This window comes from Epinephelus fuscoguttatus, linkage group LG11 (genome assembly GCF_011397635.1).
Source record: "Epinephelus fuscoguttatus linkage group LG11, E.fuscoguttatus.final_Chr_v1".
Lineage (NCBI taxonomy): Eukaryota > Metazoa > Chordata > Actinopteri > Perciformes > Serranidae > Epinephelus > Epinephelus fuscoguttatus.
This window is the reverse complement of record NC_064762.1, coordinates 42677805-42696389: the sequence shown is the minus strand read 5'-3', so window position 1 is coordinate 42696389 and position 18585 is coordinate 42677805. Positions and strand designations below refer to the sequence as shown.

General features: G+C 39.1%; 1 protein-coding gene across 1 annotated transcript; it reads right to left on the bottom strand.

Moving 5' to 3' along the window:
• Window positions 1–15523: 15523 nt before the first annotated feature.
• Window positions 15524–18186, bottom strand: LOC125896820 (uncharacterized). Its single transcript, XM_049589691.1, has 3 exons — window positions 18029–18186; window positions 16573–16808; window positions 15524–16464 (listed from the first exon to the last, which is right to left on the bottom strand). The coding sequence occupies exons 2-3, from the start codon at window positions 16781–16783 to the stop codon at window positions 15524–15526; spliced, it is 1152 nt and encodes a 383-aa protein (XP_049445648.1). The 5' UTR covers window positions 16784–16808; window positions 18029–18186.
• Window positions 18187–18585: the final 399 nt, after the last annotated feature.

Here is an 18585-nt window from a genome sequence, read left to right as displayed (position 1 = left end):
AATGACAGAAACCATCTTTGGGAAAAATGTATTTGATGTGTACTTTGAGTTTTTGGTTTGGCCCACGTCCCATCCACTAACATGAAGAGGGTGGGCTCGATGACCTATACTTCAGCTATCCACAAGAAGGTGATCCAGACTTTTTGACTTTACTTTTTGGGAGCTGTCATGTCGTCCACATGTATATACAGTATGTACATTAAATTGTGCAAGCACATGGTAAGTTCAGCTGTGTATGACATTCTTTTTCTCATTAATGAGGCTGTTAACGGAATTTAAATTAGGTATAAACCTGTACTACTGAATTATAATGAAGTAGATTTACCACTGGTCGACACAAACCAACAAAAATTTGTAAAATAATACTTTGGCCTGACATAGTGTTGGGGTTTGTGAGTCAATGGATAGTTTATTTCATTGAGCTGACAGTTCCTTGGGAAAACTCAGTGGAGGAAGCCTATCAAAGAAAAAAGGTTAGGTATGCAGACTTAGGAGCAGAAGCTGAGCAGCGAGGGTGGAAAACTAGGATTTGTCCAGTAAAAGTGGGTTGTAGGGGATTAATAGCAAGATCAGGTGCCTCACTACTGGGGGAACTCAGAGTGCGGGCACAGAGTTTGAGGAAGACAGTGAAGGAAATTTCAGATGCAGCAGCTAGATCTAGTCAGTAGTGATGGCCTCATGAAGCCTTATGAAGCATTTTCTTTATTTTCTGAGCCCACTAGATGGCACTCTTGGTTTATAGAGAGGCTCAAAGAATGGCAATTCAGTGTGTTTTAAACCTTTTGTTAAACAAAAAGTGCCATCTAGTGGGCTCAGAAAATAAAGAAAATGCTTCATGGGGCTTCATGAGGCCATCACTACTAGTCAGTGGATTTAGACGAGGAGGAATAATGTCAGTTGGGGGCCAGCAGGGGGACCTACTAAGTGGGGTACATAACTCCTTGAGATCAGGTGGCGAGATCTACCAATCAGTCCTCTCAGAAGAAAATCCAGGAAGAGGAAGGTTATTTAAGCGTGGGAGTGGCCTATTTGAGTCTCTCTTGTTTGAGACCATGCAGCAACCCAGGTGAGTGTGTTTGCTTATTCAGTGAGCTTATCTTCTCTATCTCCTTTGACTTTAGCTTGTATTGGAGTTATGGAATGTAGCATGTGAAATAGGGTATGGTAAATGTGCTAGGAAAGATAGTATCAGCACAGTCACTACCCGGAGCTTGCATAAACGGAGCCTGGGTTTGTTGAAGGTGGCAGTGCAGTTTGGGCTGGGAAAGCCATGTGGTAATATAGGTTAGGTAAAGGAGGTTGTTGGGTCGGTGCAAGGAGCAGTGAGACCTGGCATTAGGGGAGTTTGTCTGGGACGCCAGAGGTCACTGTCTAGCCTCCTGAAGATGTCGTGGAACCAACTAGATAAAACACTGGTGAAAGGAGGTTCCCACCTGATGAGCCCAAAGATGTGTTAGTTATCACTGCTCACTGGTCTGCATAGTTAAGCCTTGGCATAATATTTTATCATAGGGCTTAGGAGGTTCTTCACTGAGCACTGATCTTTTCTCGGGAGCACAAATTTCTTGTGTTTATTTAAACTGAAGCAAAGTTTAAGTTTTATATCACTGTCCCACATAACCCGAACATGTCAGGTAATGTGGGACAGCATTGTTCAGGTAAAGTGGTACACCATTTTATGCTTTATTTATGCAAAGATAGGTCCATTATTTAGGCTAGGTTGACAGAACAACTTTAGAAATTAGTGTTTGCTCTACCATAGGTATAAGTTGGAGAACTTCCTGATCCCTGATTAAATAATTACAATATTGACATGATAGAAATGAAATAGTGATAAAGACAGAAACATAAGACAGCTACTTTCAGTCAAGAGCTACATGATTGAACTTTACTTTATCTCATCCTGTTGAAGTTATGCAATTTATATTACACAATTAACACGCTGAAAGGAATGAAATGTATCAAAATAAATATCATCCGCTGGATGCATGTTTTTATTGTTTTGTAGTTGCAGCCTATTGTTCAAACTAAAAATATCTATTTAATCAAACATTATCATTTTTGGAAGAATAGCTCCTCCTCTTACACTGAATTACATGGTTGTTTCTTGCTTAACAAAATGATTTGCATTCACTTAGTAGCAAAGAAGTCTTTTTTTTAATTTTTTGTTTAATATAAGAAAGACTATCCCACTTTATTAAACAAGTCGTCCCACATTACCAGAACACTGCCTAATTGAGAGAGGGGGTCATGGTATGTTTAAAAGTGTGTAGCTTCTAAAAATGGTGTATTCCCATTTCATTCCACCATAAATTTGTTAATAAGCCCTAAAATGATTGATAGAAAGAACACTGGAGTGAGTTAACAGTTTTTTTGTTAGTCTATTGAAGCATAAACCACTAAAGGTTCCACATTACCTGAGTTCACCCAAGATGCTTATTGCACACTAGCTCTTTTGAATTTACCAATATGTTAACAAAACAGGGAAAGCTAATCGCTAACATGCTTGGTTAAAAAAGAAAACAACCAATGCTTTGAGATGGCTGTCAGAGATGAAAGATCATGGCTAGTTGTAACAGGACACAACAACATTTCCCAATCACTCTACGAAAGAAGATTAGCATATGATTCACCCAAAGTATCATGGAGGCTAGAATTAAAATGGATATACATATACAGACACAGACACAGACACAGACACACACACACACACACACACACACACACACACACACACACACACAAGTCACCTGGTCTATTTGTTCTATTTGTTTTGGAGAGGAGGAGACCTCTCTGGATAATCCAGCTTCCAATGAAAACCTCCTGAGTTAACACTGAAGGAATTCAAGCCTGGAGAAGTTTCAGCTGGTTGCAATTCGCAGTCTTCACCACTGCACTACATTCCCCCTAAATCTTACACAGTGCTCCTTTAAGCCAGCCTACATGTATTTTATGTAGGCTGTGCAATTTTAAATTGTTTTGCCATTTTAAGATCAAGAATTGTTATTTGTGAGGAAACAAAAATGGAATATATGCTTTTTTGAAACAAATCTAAAACTGCTTGTCAAATGCCCTTTGACATGATAAAAAAAAGTGTAGCATGCAGATGTAGCCACAGTGGGAGTGCCACTTTTCTGTATATAACTATGGAACACTACTGAGAACCTTATTCTGCTACATCACACAAAGAAACCCCAATTTTAATTGCTGAGGAGCCTAAATAAATCTGTGACTATCATATAAAAAGGAAATCTAATCAAAATAAAATACAGAATCAATTATATAAAAGTTGGTCTTTAGAGATGTTTATTGAGAGTGATGTCAAAGATCACACTGGTTTTGCTGCCAGAAGCTTCTCAGGCATTGATTAAAAACCTAAGAGCATGGATGGCAAAGGCCCAGTCACCTCTGCACTTGCTCTCTTTTTTTTAAACTAGGCTTAAAATTGCCAGGAAGGATCTATCTCAGGGTCTGGAGCTAGACGCTGGCTCACAAAGAATCAAAGCAGCTGCGATTAAGCTAAAAGCCTACATAATGTGCACAGTGTAACTTCAACAATGGTTGAAAGTACAGTCAGTAAGTATACAGTCAGTGTGCCTCAGTGATGTTGACACGTACTATGAACTTCTGATTAATATACTTGCACCATATGAAAACAGAATGCTTGCAGTGAGTGGGTGAAAACATTCATGTCATTTGCTCCCATAATTGCAGGTTTAATGTTGGCCCATTATCTTTGCGTTTTTTTTGTTTGTTTGTTTGTTTGTTTGTTTTTTCATTTTTTTCTGTTCTCTCCCTCTTCAGTGAAATGTAATCAGTTTCTGTCTGTGGTGCTGAAGTCAGTCAAGGCTTTTAATTCCCCATGGTGCGGATTGCTTTTTACAAGCCTGAAGGAGCCTTTAACAGTAATGCCACCTCTGTCTGCTCAACATATGTCTTTGTTTTATCTCAGTTTGTAAGGCAACTAACATCTAACTGTTATTCTGTTCAAGTTCTGATATTTAACATCAATAAAATATGCTATGTTAGTTTCTTTGTTTTCAAACTGGCTTTTATGCGATTGTTGTTTTATCCCTAGTTCAGACCAAAATCCGTGCTGTGATGAGTTGAAACAGCGATCTCACACACAGCATTGTGAAGTAAGATGGCCGAATCCAGTTCAAAGAGTTCAGCTGAAGGCAACCTTCCAGATTTTCCTGCTCATGTGTTTTTGGCTAAAAAGGCCTATGACCTGTCTGTTTTGGGAGCATATCTATGTTTCCAAGGTTCTATGTTTCCTGGGTTCTATGTTCCCCACTTAACCCTGCAAAAATGATTCAATGTTCCCCGCTTACACAAAAAAGGTTCTATGTGGGGAAAATAGAATCCTGGAAATATAGAACCCTGGAAACATAGGGATGACCCCTCTGTTTTCATTAGCGAGTGGCTAAAGTAGGCCAATCCGTGTATCATTTGTTCATTCGTTTTTCAAAATAAAACCAAATAAAAGAGGCTCAAGGTACTTGTACAATGAGATCTGCGGAGGAACTTTTGAACTTCGCAGGGAAGCACTCTTGTGTACACAGCCTCTTTGGTTCTAGATGAGTATGTATTACTTTGCATATCTTATTTCACACCTTTGTTCTAACTGTATTCTAAATGCTAATCTCTAACTGACAGCAGGGTGAACTGATATATGCTACTCCAATAGCATTACAATGTCGGCTGTGGCCTACACGTTGGTTCAAAACATGCAGTGAGTCAAGATGAGCTTGGAGTTGACTACCAACCATTATCAACTGTTTGTTCCATCTATCCGTTTGCACTTGAAAGGGCTCTGATGTCATGCTTAGAAAGGGTGCAGAAAGGTGCACCCACCCACCTATTAACTTCTGCTTTGGCTGCTTTTCCTTGTTGGCTGCTGATGGCCTCAAAGAAATTGTTTGGCTCATTTGCTATCAACACATCAGCACCTGACAAGGAATTGAGTTGACTTATAACCAGCCATACCTCACAGACCTTCACAGAAGGCCAAATTCTGAGATTAGGTGATTGATATTTGATAGGACTTAACAACTGGCATGGATCATGCACAACAATTTATCATTTTCCTGAACATACACTGTTATAGGTCAAAAGTAGAGGAGGTGACAGCCAAGCTAAGAATTTATATGCTAAATGTTATATCTCAGTTGGGCTGACAAAAATGTCTTTATTGATGTCTTTAATGATTGAATTTGTTTAGGTAAACCCAGTCAGCAGGATGTGTGACATCAGTCAGACACTGCATGTGTGTATCCGCAACCCTTGATAATTGATTCACAGATTGTCATGAAATATTTCTCCAGCCTGAAGTCCATAAATAACACTGGTGGTAGCAGTGATTGTGTTAGCTGGAGGTACAGGCTGCCTATGCCTAACTACCTCAGGAATGCACTGCAAAGCAGTCTTCATCAGAAAATATAGTTACTCGTTAAATAACATCAGCGCATCCACTCCCAGTCTCATAAATCACTGGCACTCGTCGCAGCCTATATACCATCATACTGACACAGCATTTCTGGAAATATATAGCCCTCCAGGCTAAAGGGTATTTTTCTGTGCAACCAACCTCCATTTTCCATCCATGTCTCCCATCAGTCTTCTGGATGTTGTCTTTACCCCTTCACCTACTCTTTATTATTTTTTTTGTTGTTGTTGTTTTTTATACTTAAAACTTTCTTCCATTTGTCGTGATCACCTCCACCCTACTTTGAATTCCACCATGGCTGCCTTCCACCTCAGCTTTGTCAAACAAAAACAGAAACAGAATGCAGTGATTTGCAAATCCTTTTTGACCTGTATTCAACTGAATGTGGTCCAAAGACAATGTATTTAATGGTGAAAGTGAGAAACTTGTTTTTTGTAAAACTACACTCCTTCTGAATTTAAGGTCGCATCGAGTTCCAAAAAAAGTTGGGACAGGAGCAACAAAAGACTGGGAATGTTGTGGAATGTTTAAAAAACACCTGTTTGGTACATCCCACAGGTAAAGTGGTAAATTGGTCAGAGATTAAAGTTTCATGATTAGGTATGGAATGATCATCCTTGAAAAGCTCAGTCATTAACTAGCAAGGATGGCACAAGGTTTACCACTTTGTAAAGTACAGTGTGAGCAAACAATCCAACAGCTTAAGAACGTTTCTCAAAGTGCAACTGCCAAGAATTTATGGATTTCCCTGTCTACAATCCAAAATGTTATCAAAAGATTCATAGAATCTGGAATAATCTTTGCATGTATGGGGCAAGGCTGAAAACCAACACTGAATGCCTGTGACCTTTGACCCCTCAGGCTGCACTGCATTCAAATCTGATATGATTGTATAAAGCATATTACTACAAAGTGAAAGCCATAAAAACAATATCCAGAAACCCTTCTCTGACCCCCAGCTCATTTGAGATGGACTGACACAAAGTGGAAAAGTGTGCTTGCTACTAGGGCTGTAGTCTCCTGATCGACTGGTCGATTATTTGGTCGATATAGTCTCGTCCGACCAAATTCTCATTGGTCGAATAATCGCTGTGTTACTTTCATAAGGAGAAAAGTGCCACATCAGTAGCTTTCCAGGATTAATCCATTACTTCCTGCGACAGGAGGGACAGGCTAAGTTACCTGTGAAAATGGGGGTGTTTTCAAAACACCCCCTTTGTTTCCACAACGTTGAACTCACCCACCCTAACACTCAGCGTTGCGGTGACACAGACCTCCTGTCAGTTTCTGACAGCTGAAACCATTTCCCTCAGTGGAAACGAAGCTTGTATTTACTTGTATTTCACAGATAAGAAACAATAAATTGTGAAGACAGTAAAGCCTCCACAAAAATGGCATTTTAAATCTTGTGTGTGATTTATCCTTCAGGGATTTATACTTCGGGATTTATCCTGGACGAGGACCAAGACGGGCTGCATCCAGAGGGGGTCAAGGTGGGAGAGGAAGAAGAGGTAGAGGACGGGGATCTGGCCGTGGTTTACTATCGAGACTACAGCTGGAACCAGACGACCTGCAGTGGATACAGGCTCTCCAAGTAGAGCGGATTGCTTATGAGTATGTATGTGTATTATTACTTTTATTTTTTGTTCTGATATGAACTTCAAACTCAGACATACACACATTTATATATAGTAGAGTGTATTTATGTTACAAAAGGTGTTTTTTGAGTGTATTCAATATGTGCTCCATCTATTGTACCTTACCTCAGTAGCAAAACACAGGATGTGTATTGTAACTAAGAGGCAGATGACTGATAGAAAGCAGCACGATACAAATGCAATGTAAAAGTACTACATAGAAATAACAAACTCTAGCATATAAGCAAGACACCAATTTTTAAAACATACAATTTCTGCAGGAATGGGGTAATGGGGTTTTTTAACACTGAGCCTCTGACTGCGATCCTCTTTTTCTGTGTTTTGACTTGACATCATTAGGACACTGCATCAGAAGACAGGAGTGCAGTGGTGATAGTGTAGTTTGAACTGTTTTTAAATTTACTTTTCAAATATTGTAAGGGATAAAACAATATTTTTTATAATAATGGTCAAGTTTAGTCATAAACTTTCTAAATAAATCTTTGGGACAATAGTCAAGTTTGACTTTTTCCAAAAGATTCACAACACCCACAAAATTATATGATAACTCTTTAACAATGACAATCTGCATTGCATTGCAGGCCTTGAGTGGGAGCGTTATCCTCATCCAGCGCATCTCATCAGATGATCCGGGCTGTGTTGCAGAATGACCCGTCCTACATTTTTGACCTGAGATCAGTCACATCAGGTGCTCCACCCGTCCCAGGATCCACTGCTGGACCCTCATGGTGTGTATGTGGGAGGTGCCGAGAAATGCCGACAGACCTGGAGAGAAAGTGCTGTGGCCACCAACCTCATGAATGCCTGTCCATCATGCCACACATGGACATTTATGTACTGATGGGTGGTCACTTGCACATAGCCAGGAGAATCTGGAACGATCTCAGGGGTGTAGAGGGTCAGAATAATAGAGGGGAGAGTAACAGACAATTCAGATATGCAGCATACAGACAATGGGTGGTCCTACAGTATGGGTCACTTGGAGGTGGGTGTCGAGTTGTTATCCCCAGCTGCTGTGTGTGGAGGATCAGAGACACATTTCCTGATCCCAATGACAACTATGTGGGTTTCATCCCATCTAGGTTCTAAGGATAAAAACCTGTGCTCAGTGACCACATCAGTGTTACTAAAGTATTTGAGCAGCTAATCTTTTTGTTTTTATTTATTTATTTTTTTCTTTTATTAGTGTTATTTGTTTGTGCTTGGTTTACCTCATTGTTTTGTATTTAAATTTATTTAGCTCAATGTTTTGTATTTAAATTTATTTAATTAACAGTTGTGTGCTTTGTATATTTTCTGTGCGTGGCATTTTCTAAACAGGCAATAGAAACTGAAATTCAACATAGATTTGTTTACTGATATGACTGTAAAATAGGCTATTGTGAAAAAAACGTCAATACATGTATCATGAAACCAGACAATTTGTTGCCAAAATATAATTTTTATTTTATATTTAAAAAAAATAAAAAATAAATAAATTGAAAATGAATACTATGTACAAAAAGTCTTTTGGTGTCGTCTGACGTCCAGTCTTTTCGGTCACTATTCAGAGCAGTGATGACAACTCACTCTGGATGTGATTGTCCTACAGAAAAAGAAAAAAATAATTAGCTACTTGTAAGTAACAATGCAATTTTAAATTTGATCCAATATTGTCATGTAACTCACCAAGCCCTCTGCTAACATGTGTTTGCAGTAGCTCTGCAGTTGACGGGGCCGGGATACCAGACACAAGTCCATACTGACGAGGATCGTTGGGCCTCTTCTTAGCAAGTTAACATCTTACAACCCCCTGCCTAAGGTGCAAGTAGACAAGCCAAAGGTAGACACACAACAGATAATTTACATTTCTTCACCCCCCTACAAAGAGGTATACATGTGAGAATGCAAGTAGACACCTCTCAACCAAAGGACATAATTTACATGCCCTTTCCCCCTCTCTATAAATGATTATTTCAGCTAATGTGTCGTTGACAGGATTTAATTTGATATCATGCAAATGTAAACCAAGAAAGTAAAATAATGTATCTGTGCGATATTACCAAGAAGAGTCCATATATTTTATGACCATGAGGTTGTACTCACCGGTCTGACAGCTGCTGTGATAATAGGGACTTTAAGCAGCGGCGGATTTTGCCACGGCTACGGCTCCCGGAAATAGATCTGCGCTCCGCTGATCGAGACTTAAGCCGTAGTGCAGGTGTTGTCTACCGTAGCCCACTGACTCACTACGGGAAAACAAAGCTTCTCAAGTAGTCGCTACAACGTGTGGTTCAGGTGAGTGAATTACAATTGATAGTGACACACTATATATTACATGTTTCAGCGATCCTTTCCCACAGACGCAGGATACTATGTATATTTCACTGTATGAAAACCATAGTGAACTATTTTCTGCTATAGGCTATATTCTCCCCTCATCCTTGCATTGCATACGGTAACCTATATAATTTCTCAGTATACCCTATAATTAGCCTACTATGTACATTAGTCTTTATTCCATTCCTTCACACTCTGTTTAAATGTGTGCTTAAGTTGTCAAATTTTAGGTCTGTTTTAAATTGAATTGTTCAAATTAAGTTTATAAAAAATATGCACATTTCTTTTCGTTATGCTCTGTACCTGTACTTGGCATAATACATTTGAATAATCTAATCTAATATTAACAGTTTCCCATTTCCCTTGAAGCTATGTCATCTGCATCTTTGGCCAGTGGGAGTGGGACAAATAAACACACACAGTAGGTCACAGTTACAATTACAGTTCACACTGAACTAACTACTTTGCTAACAACTTTGATGTTCATGCTGTTATTCTGCAGACCCCCAGTGGAGTGGATGGAGGCCCACAGCATCTTTCTGTGCTGGGAAATATTAGTGACAGAGCCATTCAAACATAAGAAAGGCAGTGTAGAGAGAGGCAAGATGTGGAACAGGGTGGCAGAGTCCCTTAACAGCTGCCAGGAGCTCCACTTCAAGGTTACCCAGAGGGCAGTGAGGGAGATGTTCACTGCCCTACAAGGAAAATTCAAATCTGACAACCAAAGAGATGAGATGAGCAGTGGGACCTCAAAAGATGTAACAGAATTGGAGCTGCTCATCGAAGAAATAACTGAGAAAGAACAAGCAGCAGAGGAGAACAGAGGGGGTGAGGACAGCATGAAAAAGATAGAGGCAGACCAGGCCAAAGCAGAGGAAGTGAGGAAGAAGGCAATGGAGAGGATGGGACAAACAAAAAGAAGGGTAAGTGAAGATGGAGAAGAAGAGTGTGAGGGTAAAAGAAAAAGGAGAAGTGGGAATGATACAATTGCATATTTAAGAGAGAAAGGGGAGGCAGAGAGTACACAGAGAGAGAAGGAAATAGAACTGAAGAGACTGGAACTGGAAGGCCAAGAGAGGAGAGCCCATGAACGCCAAACACAACATAATGAAATGATGTCACTTCTCCAGCAACAACAGGCCATGATGTTGCAGCAGCAGCAGCAACAAGGGCAAGTTATGCTTGCCCTCATAGAGAACCTTAAAAAAAAGGACTAATTCTAGATTTCTTGAAATATTATTTGTAAAATTATTTTTTTTTACCAGCTGGGAGTATTATTTTGAAACATTTGTTTGTAAACTGAATAGCCTACCTCTGTGAATATTATTTATTTTGAAACTTTTTTTTACCCGAAAACCAGCTGTGGATATAATTTTTTAAGTGAATACCAGCTGTGGATTTTTGTAAACTGAATACATGTGAATAAAAAAGTATTATTCATATCGGGACTTATAAGAAATTTTTTCTGTTCAGTTCTTGTAAACAATGATCACACATAGCAAGAATACACATCCAGAATACAAATAATAATATTTATTGTGGCTTACCAAAGTGAAGACTATTGTCTCTGGAATAGCCTTGTGTATAACATTACAAATCAAAAGAAGAAAATCAAAAATGAATCACCTCCCACCACCTATTTTATGAAAAGTACTCCTGAATGTGTGGAGGGTCAAGGCCAAAAAATTGTGAGGTTTGATTTCCATACAGACATGTTAATGCATTCCTTAGAAGAGCAGATACTACATACAGTTTACCCACCCAAGTTCTTTTTGAAATCCATGAATTTGAAATAGTTGGCTATGTCCCCAAATAACCATTCCACAGACACCCTGACTTCATTCCTGGCCTTGATGAAAGCCTGCATTTGTGGCGTGAGCTGGCCATGGCGGAATGGAGTCTGAAGGTGCACACGCAGTGGGTATGCAGGATCCCCATACACACACATGCGCTGACCACCTGGAGAAACGACATGCTCCTCCAGGACACTTAACAGGTTGGAATCAGCAAGCATCTCAGAGTCGTGTTTCCTCCCCTTTGCAAGGCGAGAACAATACACTGTAAAAAAAAAACTCGTTTTTACAGGAAAACGCTGGCAGCTGTGGTTACCAGAGTATTCCTGTAAAAAATACAGCAGCACCGTAGATAACTTTACTGACGAAATATGTAAACTGATTTACAGTGAATGAAAGTATGTCTGAATCACATTAAACTACTGTTGAGTCTACAGAAAAAATGTGTTAATTCCGCATAGCAGTGTTGTATATGAATAGACCATTTCCTGTATTTTTTACATGTAATAATTGCTTATTGTGCATCTATAAATGATAAAATTAACAGGGAAATATCAAACAAAAAACAAATTTAAACTGATCTAACAACAGTAAAACTTTGCATTTTAAATGGAGTTGTTATGTATATTATACATAAAATCTATTCATAATATGCTGTATTTTAATGTTTTAATAATCAAGTTTTTATGTAAAAATTACTTATAAACCTGCAAAATTATTTCTACTACGCCTACACCAAAACATGCAAAAAAAATACATCTTCAGAAAAGACAAGAGAGGAAAATATCACTTTTGGGACCATTTATTTAACACCATGTCTCCAAGGATTTCAGATCTGCCAACAACACTGAGAAAACTTTGGCCATTCCAAAACGTTTAAGGTCATTCTCAACACACAAGACCAAAAACATATTATTAGTATTTGAAAGCAAATGAACAGGTTTGCTAATGAAAGATAGACTGCAAGAACTTTGCATCTTTTAAGCAGAACCCAGAGGATTCATAATTTCCAATGAATCTTGGTACAAAATCAGTTTGAGGCTTTCAGGGTTTTCATGGTGAAATTTGAAATTTTGCCCATCATATAAATCCATAAAAACCTCTACATCCAGATCTGCAAACTGTTGTGACTCTGCATTCCTCCCTAGAACTGTAAAACACCCTTCAGAGTTTCTACCACTGGTATGTAGTAAGCATATTTTTGTGTGACGTTTTCATCCGTTCCCAATGGCACTTTTGAGGTTCTGTGTACTCAAACATTTTTGAGAATGTCAGATTTCTGGAGCATGTGGTTCTTAATTGTCCCTGATGACAGGCAGAGAACAAATCTGACTCTTTAATGCAGTCGCAGATTTTAGGGACTGCTTCATCTGATAGATTCATATCATTTTTAAATTAAGAACTTAGTGCTCTGATGTGGTTGGCAGCTACAGTTTGGTAGAAAGAAAGTAGCTCCTACATGAAACAGATCGCAACAAGTTCTGTGGATTATCTTTAATAAGCATGTCATGCTTTCTGTCAAGAGAGACTGCTGTTGAGTTTTTCAAATGTATTTTTTGGCACTTTGAGCACCACAGGCCGAGGGACATCTAGTTCCGTTATATTGGAGAGAAGGCACATCTCTTTGGCTGATATCTCCAAACACAGCGGCTCACACCGGAGCAATCTAGATGGATCAATAGCACTATATGTAAAAGGAAAATTATGTATTTTTGATTTTCTGACAGTGATTTGATTATAATGACTTTTATTCTTCAGTTAAATCTCGAGAAATATAAATCAAGTCAATAACAGCAACTTCACACCAAAGCAGAAGTTCAAAGACTGCCGATACTTATCTTCTAGTTAGAACTTTAGTCTTAAACAATAATTTTAACTTGATAAATGTTCAAGTTTGCTCTGTGTTTTCTGGCATCATTGTTTTCATTTTTCCTGTCTGAAAAACAAAACAAAACAATCAGCTGGAAGTGGTTAAAAACGATGTAAAGCTACACAGTGGGAGTTTCATTTGCGTGGTGTTGGCAACATAGAGTCTCTAACCAGTCATTAATAGTAAAAAAAAACATTTCTTAATGCATCTTTCATACATTAAGAAATGCATTTGCTACATACATTTATTTTAAGCCTCGAATCCAACATTTTTTGAGGGTCTGACAAGTCCCATACAGTACATGAATCAGAGTTTTTTTTTTTCAATTCAGAATTGTACTTTCCTGCCCTCTAGAAGTGCAGAATACCCACTGTTAAACATGTCTCCATAAAATGTTCATTAATAACTCGCTGGGATGAGAGTTTCTATATGAAGCCCGGACCACCAAACTACTGCAGCCATAGGGTTACTGAATATGCATTTATGTTTCTAATGACAAAATATTTGCAGTAATTATCACACAAACACTTGAAACATAAATTTTATTCCTTTTCTGTATTTGTTCTTCACGTGACTGTTAATTATATCTTCTGGAATATAGGGATTAACGTTTTTAAATATACTGTCTTCTATATTCTACTGACAGGAAGGAGTTCTTTAATATCTTGATGTAATAAGTGAGTCATCAGGTCAGCTCCAATCACCTGATTAAGAAAACTAACTGTAATGTAATCTTATACAGCTATTATGCCCACTTTCAGGCAGTTTCCCAAACAGTGGTGTCTATACTAGTGTTACATGTTTGACAATTTCTTTTTTTTCTTTTTGTGATTGACAGAGAGTAGTATAAATGCACTTTATTTGGGAAAAAGAATCTTAATTTGCTGGTATTGTAAGTTACTTTGAAGAAAAAGTAAATATACTGTAAACAAATATGGATTCTACAAATGAACACAAAAGTCCAAATATAAAAACATTCCACATTTCTCTGTTCACTCAAAGTGTATTTCTTTGTACCATGGGGCGTTTTTGTTTCTGATAGATGTGATTCAAATGCAGACACCTGAAGTGCAGTATGTGGAATAAAATTCTGAGATTTGTTCCAAAAAAACGAAAACAAACTTAGTTTAGTTATTGTGTAGGCCTGACCTAACTTGTGCACATTTTGCATAGTCTGTATAATGACCAGTGAGCCACCTCACAGTAAGAATGCACGTTTGTTAAGGTTTTTTTTTTTTTTGTTTTTTTTTTTGCAAGAAAAACAGTTCTTCATGAAACAAGTAGGTGGCTGACCCTCTACCAGAAAAAGTTACATAATGCACCCTTAAGACTTTGCTGACTTTACATATTGTGCCTTAATTACCATAACACACATTGTGTGGACTTAACAAAGCAAAAACACTACCTCAAACAAACAGTCCACAGAAAGAGTCCATGGCTTAACGCCACTCATGATCGGAGAGTTCCTGAATCAGGGTGAGGACTCGTGGGTTCACGTTGAGACGACGCTTGGAGTTTTTATTCTCTACTTTGGTTCCTTTGTCCGGGTTTATTGAGAAGAAACACCTGTAGAATAAAAGCACAATAAAGCATATTAAGCATTTTCTTCTTGTAATTCCTTGCACAAAATCAAAGTCTTTTGCACTGGAAAACTGTTTGTTTCAGTGTTAGTACTCCTTCCGTCATTACTTTTGCTAGTTTGAGAGCTAAAATATGCTAGCTCTGTATGTATGTTTGTGTGAGCTGCGCAACGCCATGAAGGTCAATATGAAAAGTTGAGGTGGGCAGTACTCAGTAATAGTGACAGATAAAAACAACCAATCATGTACAAAAACTTTCCAGACTTGATGGATTTTGATTGGATAGGTTTTAGTAATGAATGCAAAAGACATATTTTGTTTGGTCAAGTTTCATAACTACAACGCCTTCATTCTTGGAGGAATGATATTTGAACGGACCTGCACCAAAGGTTACAACCGGGACCACGGAGCCAGACTCCAGGTCCCAGAGTCCCAGGTCCAAGTCCAGGTCTGAGAAATGACTAAGCCATGTTTACTCACCTTTGAAGAAACTCCAGCGTTGAAGCCAGCTCAGATGGATAGTGGATGTTGAAACAGTAGTAGCTCCCGAACATGAGGTTCCGATCCAGACTCAGCATGTACCTTGTTGAGGAATAGCAGGACTGTCCTATGAACAAATTACAGGCTATATTAATAAGCGCTGCACTCACATGATAAATTCTATAAACAGTGCAATTAAAAAAAAAAAAAAATGAGAGAGAGATATGAAACAGACTTACCACAGACAATAACAGCAGGTGTCAGAGGCACTTGCTCCAGTTGGACCTCTTCTGCCAGACAAGTATCTTCGACATGGAAGAACATGGACTCCTCCTTCTCATCGAAGTAGCTGAGCAGAAGCAGGAGCATCTCTATCACATCATGTGAGCAGCCACTCTGCACTCCCGCATCCTCTGAAGCCTCATGTAATTCTGAAGGAACTTCTTGCTCTTGTTGACACAAACTGTGGTCATGTAGTCGAGAAGCCTTTTTCCCTTCAAATCCAAATTTCGTGTGAATGTCTCTTTGAGGTCAATCCCAGTGAGCTCCTTGAAGTGGATTGACATGCCAAGTTCATCAAACCAAAACGGCCACTCCTCTCTAAGGCATTTGATACTTTTTCCCTGGTTGACATGTTGCCGCTGTGTGTAAAAAGTGGACTTCATTAGACATTTTACCTCCTCTGGATTGGCATCAGAGTGTTGGAACATCACCTTGAGTTTTTCCATCTTTTGCTGCTGGCTCTCTTGAGTTTCTTCAAGGGGCAGAAATTTCACATTCCACTGAATGCATCCGTAAGTGTCCTGCATTGCTGCTCTCTCTTCTAATGGGATCTCATCTGTGTGGTCTGAGTCAGTCTGATGTTTTCTTTTTCTTATTTTGGGTGTTGAAGTGCGCCTCACATTTTCAATTCTGTATTGCAACTGTTTGACAAGGCTATGGTAGCCTGTGCCAACAATGTCACCCTCTATTACATCTTGCAGAGATTTGGGATATTTTGCCACCATTTTTTTGGCAACGTCAGTTGAATGCTTTTTACCTATGTGAGGGCATTTTATCATCATCTCAGCCACAACAATCCGGACCATTTGCCTCCTCAGTTTTGGGCCTGGCCTTTTTCCCCTCTCCAAAGAGTGCATCAGTTCCTCAGGAAATTTACTCCATGGAATTTCAAAGTCTTCCCACTGTGTGTCAGGTGGGCTTGGGCTGCTGGAGGAGGTTGACGGTGAACTTCGGGGGGAATCAGTGAGCAATGACAGCAACTGGGTAGGTGAAGTTTCCACAGATGATAGTGAGCTGTTCTCAGGAGTTTGGTCTTTAAATGACACACACACAAAAAAAGATTATGATTCACATAGTTCAATATTACACAATGTCCATGTATGCTTTTGATTTTGAACAGTTGTGTGGTGTTTTTACTTACATTTACATTTCCAAATGGAAAGAAGCTTTCTGGCTTGTACAGGTCTTAATGCTGTCATCAAATCATCCTCCTTTATGAAGCGTAGATCATCGTACGTCTCAACTCCAATGGACTGCAAGTGCTCTTCCAGGATCTTTTTGTTTCCTGCTGGAAGTTCTGGTAGGGCTTCCATGATGGCGACATCTAGGAAGGTTGGCTCTGAGTCACTCATATTTTCACTGAAGAAGAAATGCCACCTTCAAACAGAACACAAAAAAATATATAGTACATACACTTAACAGAGCAGGAACATGCATCAGTTAACATTTCTATTAATGTTAATCTGCAGTGATAAGTAAGTGAGCTTTAACTGGACTTATTTTGCCACAATACTGTGTTTTAGTGGAATGACTTGGTATCCATCAAGAATGTATGACACCAAAGGATAGAAATCGGGCAGGTCATCAATGTTGATACACTGTAACCCAAGACTGCCCTTTGTCACAGCATACAGATGGTATTCTGAGAGGAAGATTCCTTTGTGGATATCCATCAAAACATACACAGCTGTGTCATTTTGAATCAAGATGAGCAAAAGTTCACCAAACTCCATATACTCATCATTTCTGTACACAAGAAACTGTCCTTTTTTATATGCAGTGCCCTTGTACAGAATGTCTGTGGTAACTCTGGTATTGCTTTCTGAAAAGCCTAACTCCCTGACCGCATGTTTAATAGTGTCACTGTAGAGGTTAGGATAAAACACACAGCTGTCCTTCACTTGCAGTAGTTTATTGCATTCTTGCCCAGCTAAAAGATATGCCTGATACATCTGATGACGCTCGGACAAAGTTTGACAAATGTTTTTGAAGTTTTTCAAGTGTCTGGCACATCTTTTAAAATAACTGTGCTTACTCTCGAACCTAAGCGTCCACAACCTAATCAGTGGACCAAATTTCAAGAACAGTGCCGAATAATGCCGCAAATAGTGGTGCTTGGGTTTTAGTTGAATTTCAGGGAACAACATCTTTCTAAACTCCAAATATTCTTGGATCAAAATGTCAAGATATGCTATCTGGGACAAGGAAATGTTCTGAGCACAAATAAGCTCCACAATGTCTTTCAGCTGGAGAACTAACTGCCATACTTCATCCTCATGGTTTTGCACTTTGTCACCAATCAAAACTGGTAGCAATCTCAAAAGGTTCCAGTTTTGAATGGCTTGCCCTGATAACTTGGCTCCGTCAGGGTTGACAACACATGGCTTTGTGAGTGCTTCAGATCCTTTGTACTTAAACTGTTTGATGCGCCTGTTTAAGAGTGAGTATGTGAACCATTTTTTCTTTTTTATAATGTTCTTCAGGTACAGTGCTAGATCATATGACAAGACTCCTTCAAAGACGTCATGACCTAAACAAGGCGGGAGACCAGGCTGGGAAACGTGAAAAGACGCAAGGGTATTAAAGATAGAGTTTACCTTTATTCCTCTGACGCCTTCGAGGTGTTCAGCCTGGAGATCAGCAACAGCCGCGTCATACGTCTCTGGGGTGCGTGGAGGACCACAGGCATTCGGATCAGCCTCAAACTCACTTCTTGTGATTTCACAGTACCTGCAAAAATATTGAGAGCGGCTGAAGTTCTCTGTAAACCCACCTATGAAATGGGAACCCAAGTTATCCCCAGCAATGCAGTAAAGACCCCCTTTTACTGTTTCTCCATCTACATTTATTCCATCCGTCTCCAAGGATTTCAGATCTGCCAACAACTGTGAGAAAACTTTGGCTACTCCAAAATGCTTAAGGTCATTCTCAACACACAACAAGACCAAAAACATATTATCGGTATTTGAACGCAAATGAACGGGTAAATTTGCTAATGAAAGATAGACTGCAAGAACTTTGTGCGTCCTTTTAGCAGAACCCAGGGGATTCACAATTTCAAATGAATCTTGGTACAAAATCAGTTTGAGGCTCTCAGGGTTTTCATTAAAGAACTGGTGAGATTTGAAATTTTGTCCATCATATAAATCTGTAA

Excerpts from the sequence above, each read along its gene's own strand:
- LOC125896820 (XM_049589691.1), bottom strand. The coding sequence starts at position 16,783 with ATGAGTGACTCAGAGCCAACCTTCCTAGATGTCGCCATCATGGAAGCC. Across the intron at positions 16,465-16,572 it reads TTCCATTTGGAAATGTAAAT|ACCAAACTCCTGAGAACAGC; the intron begins GTAAGTAAAAAC and ends TGTCATTTAAAG.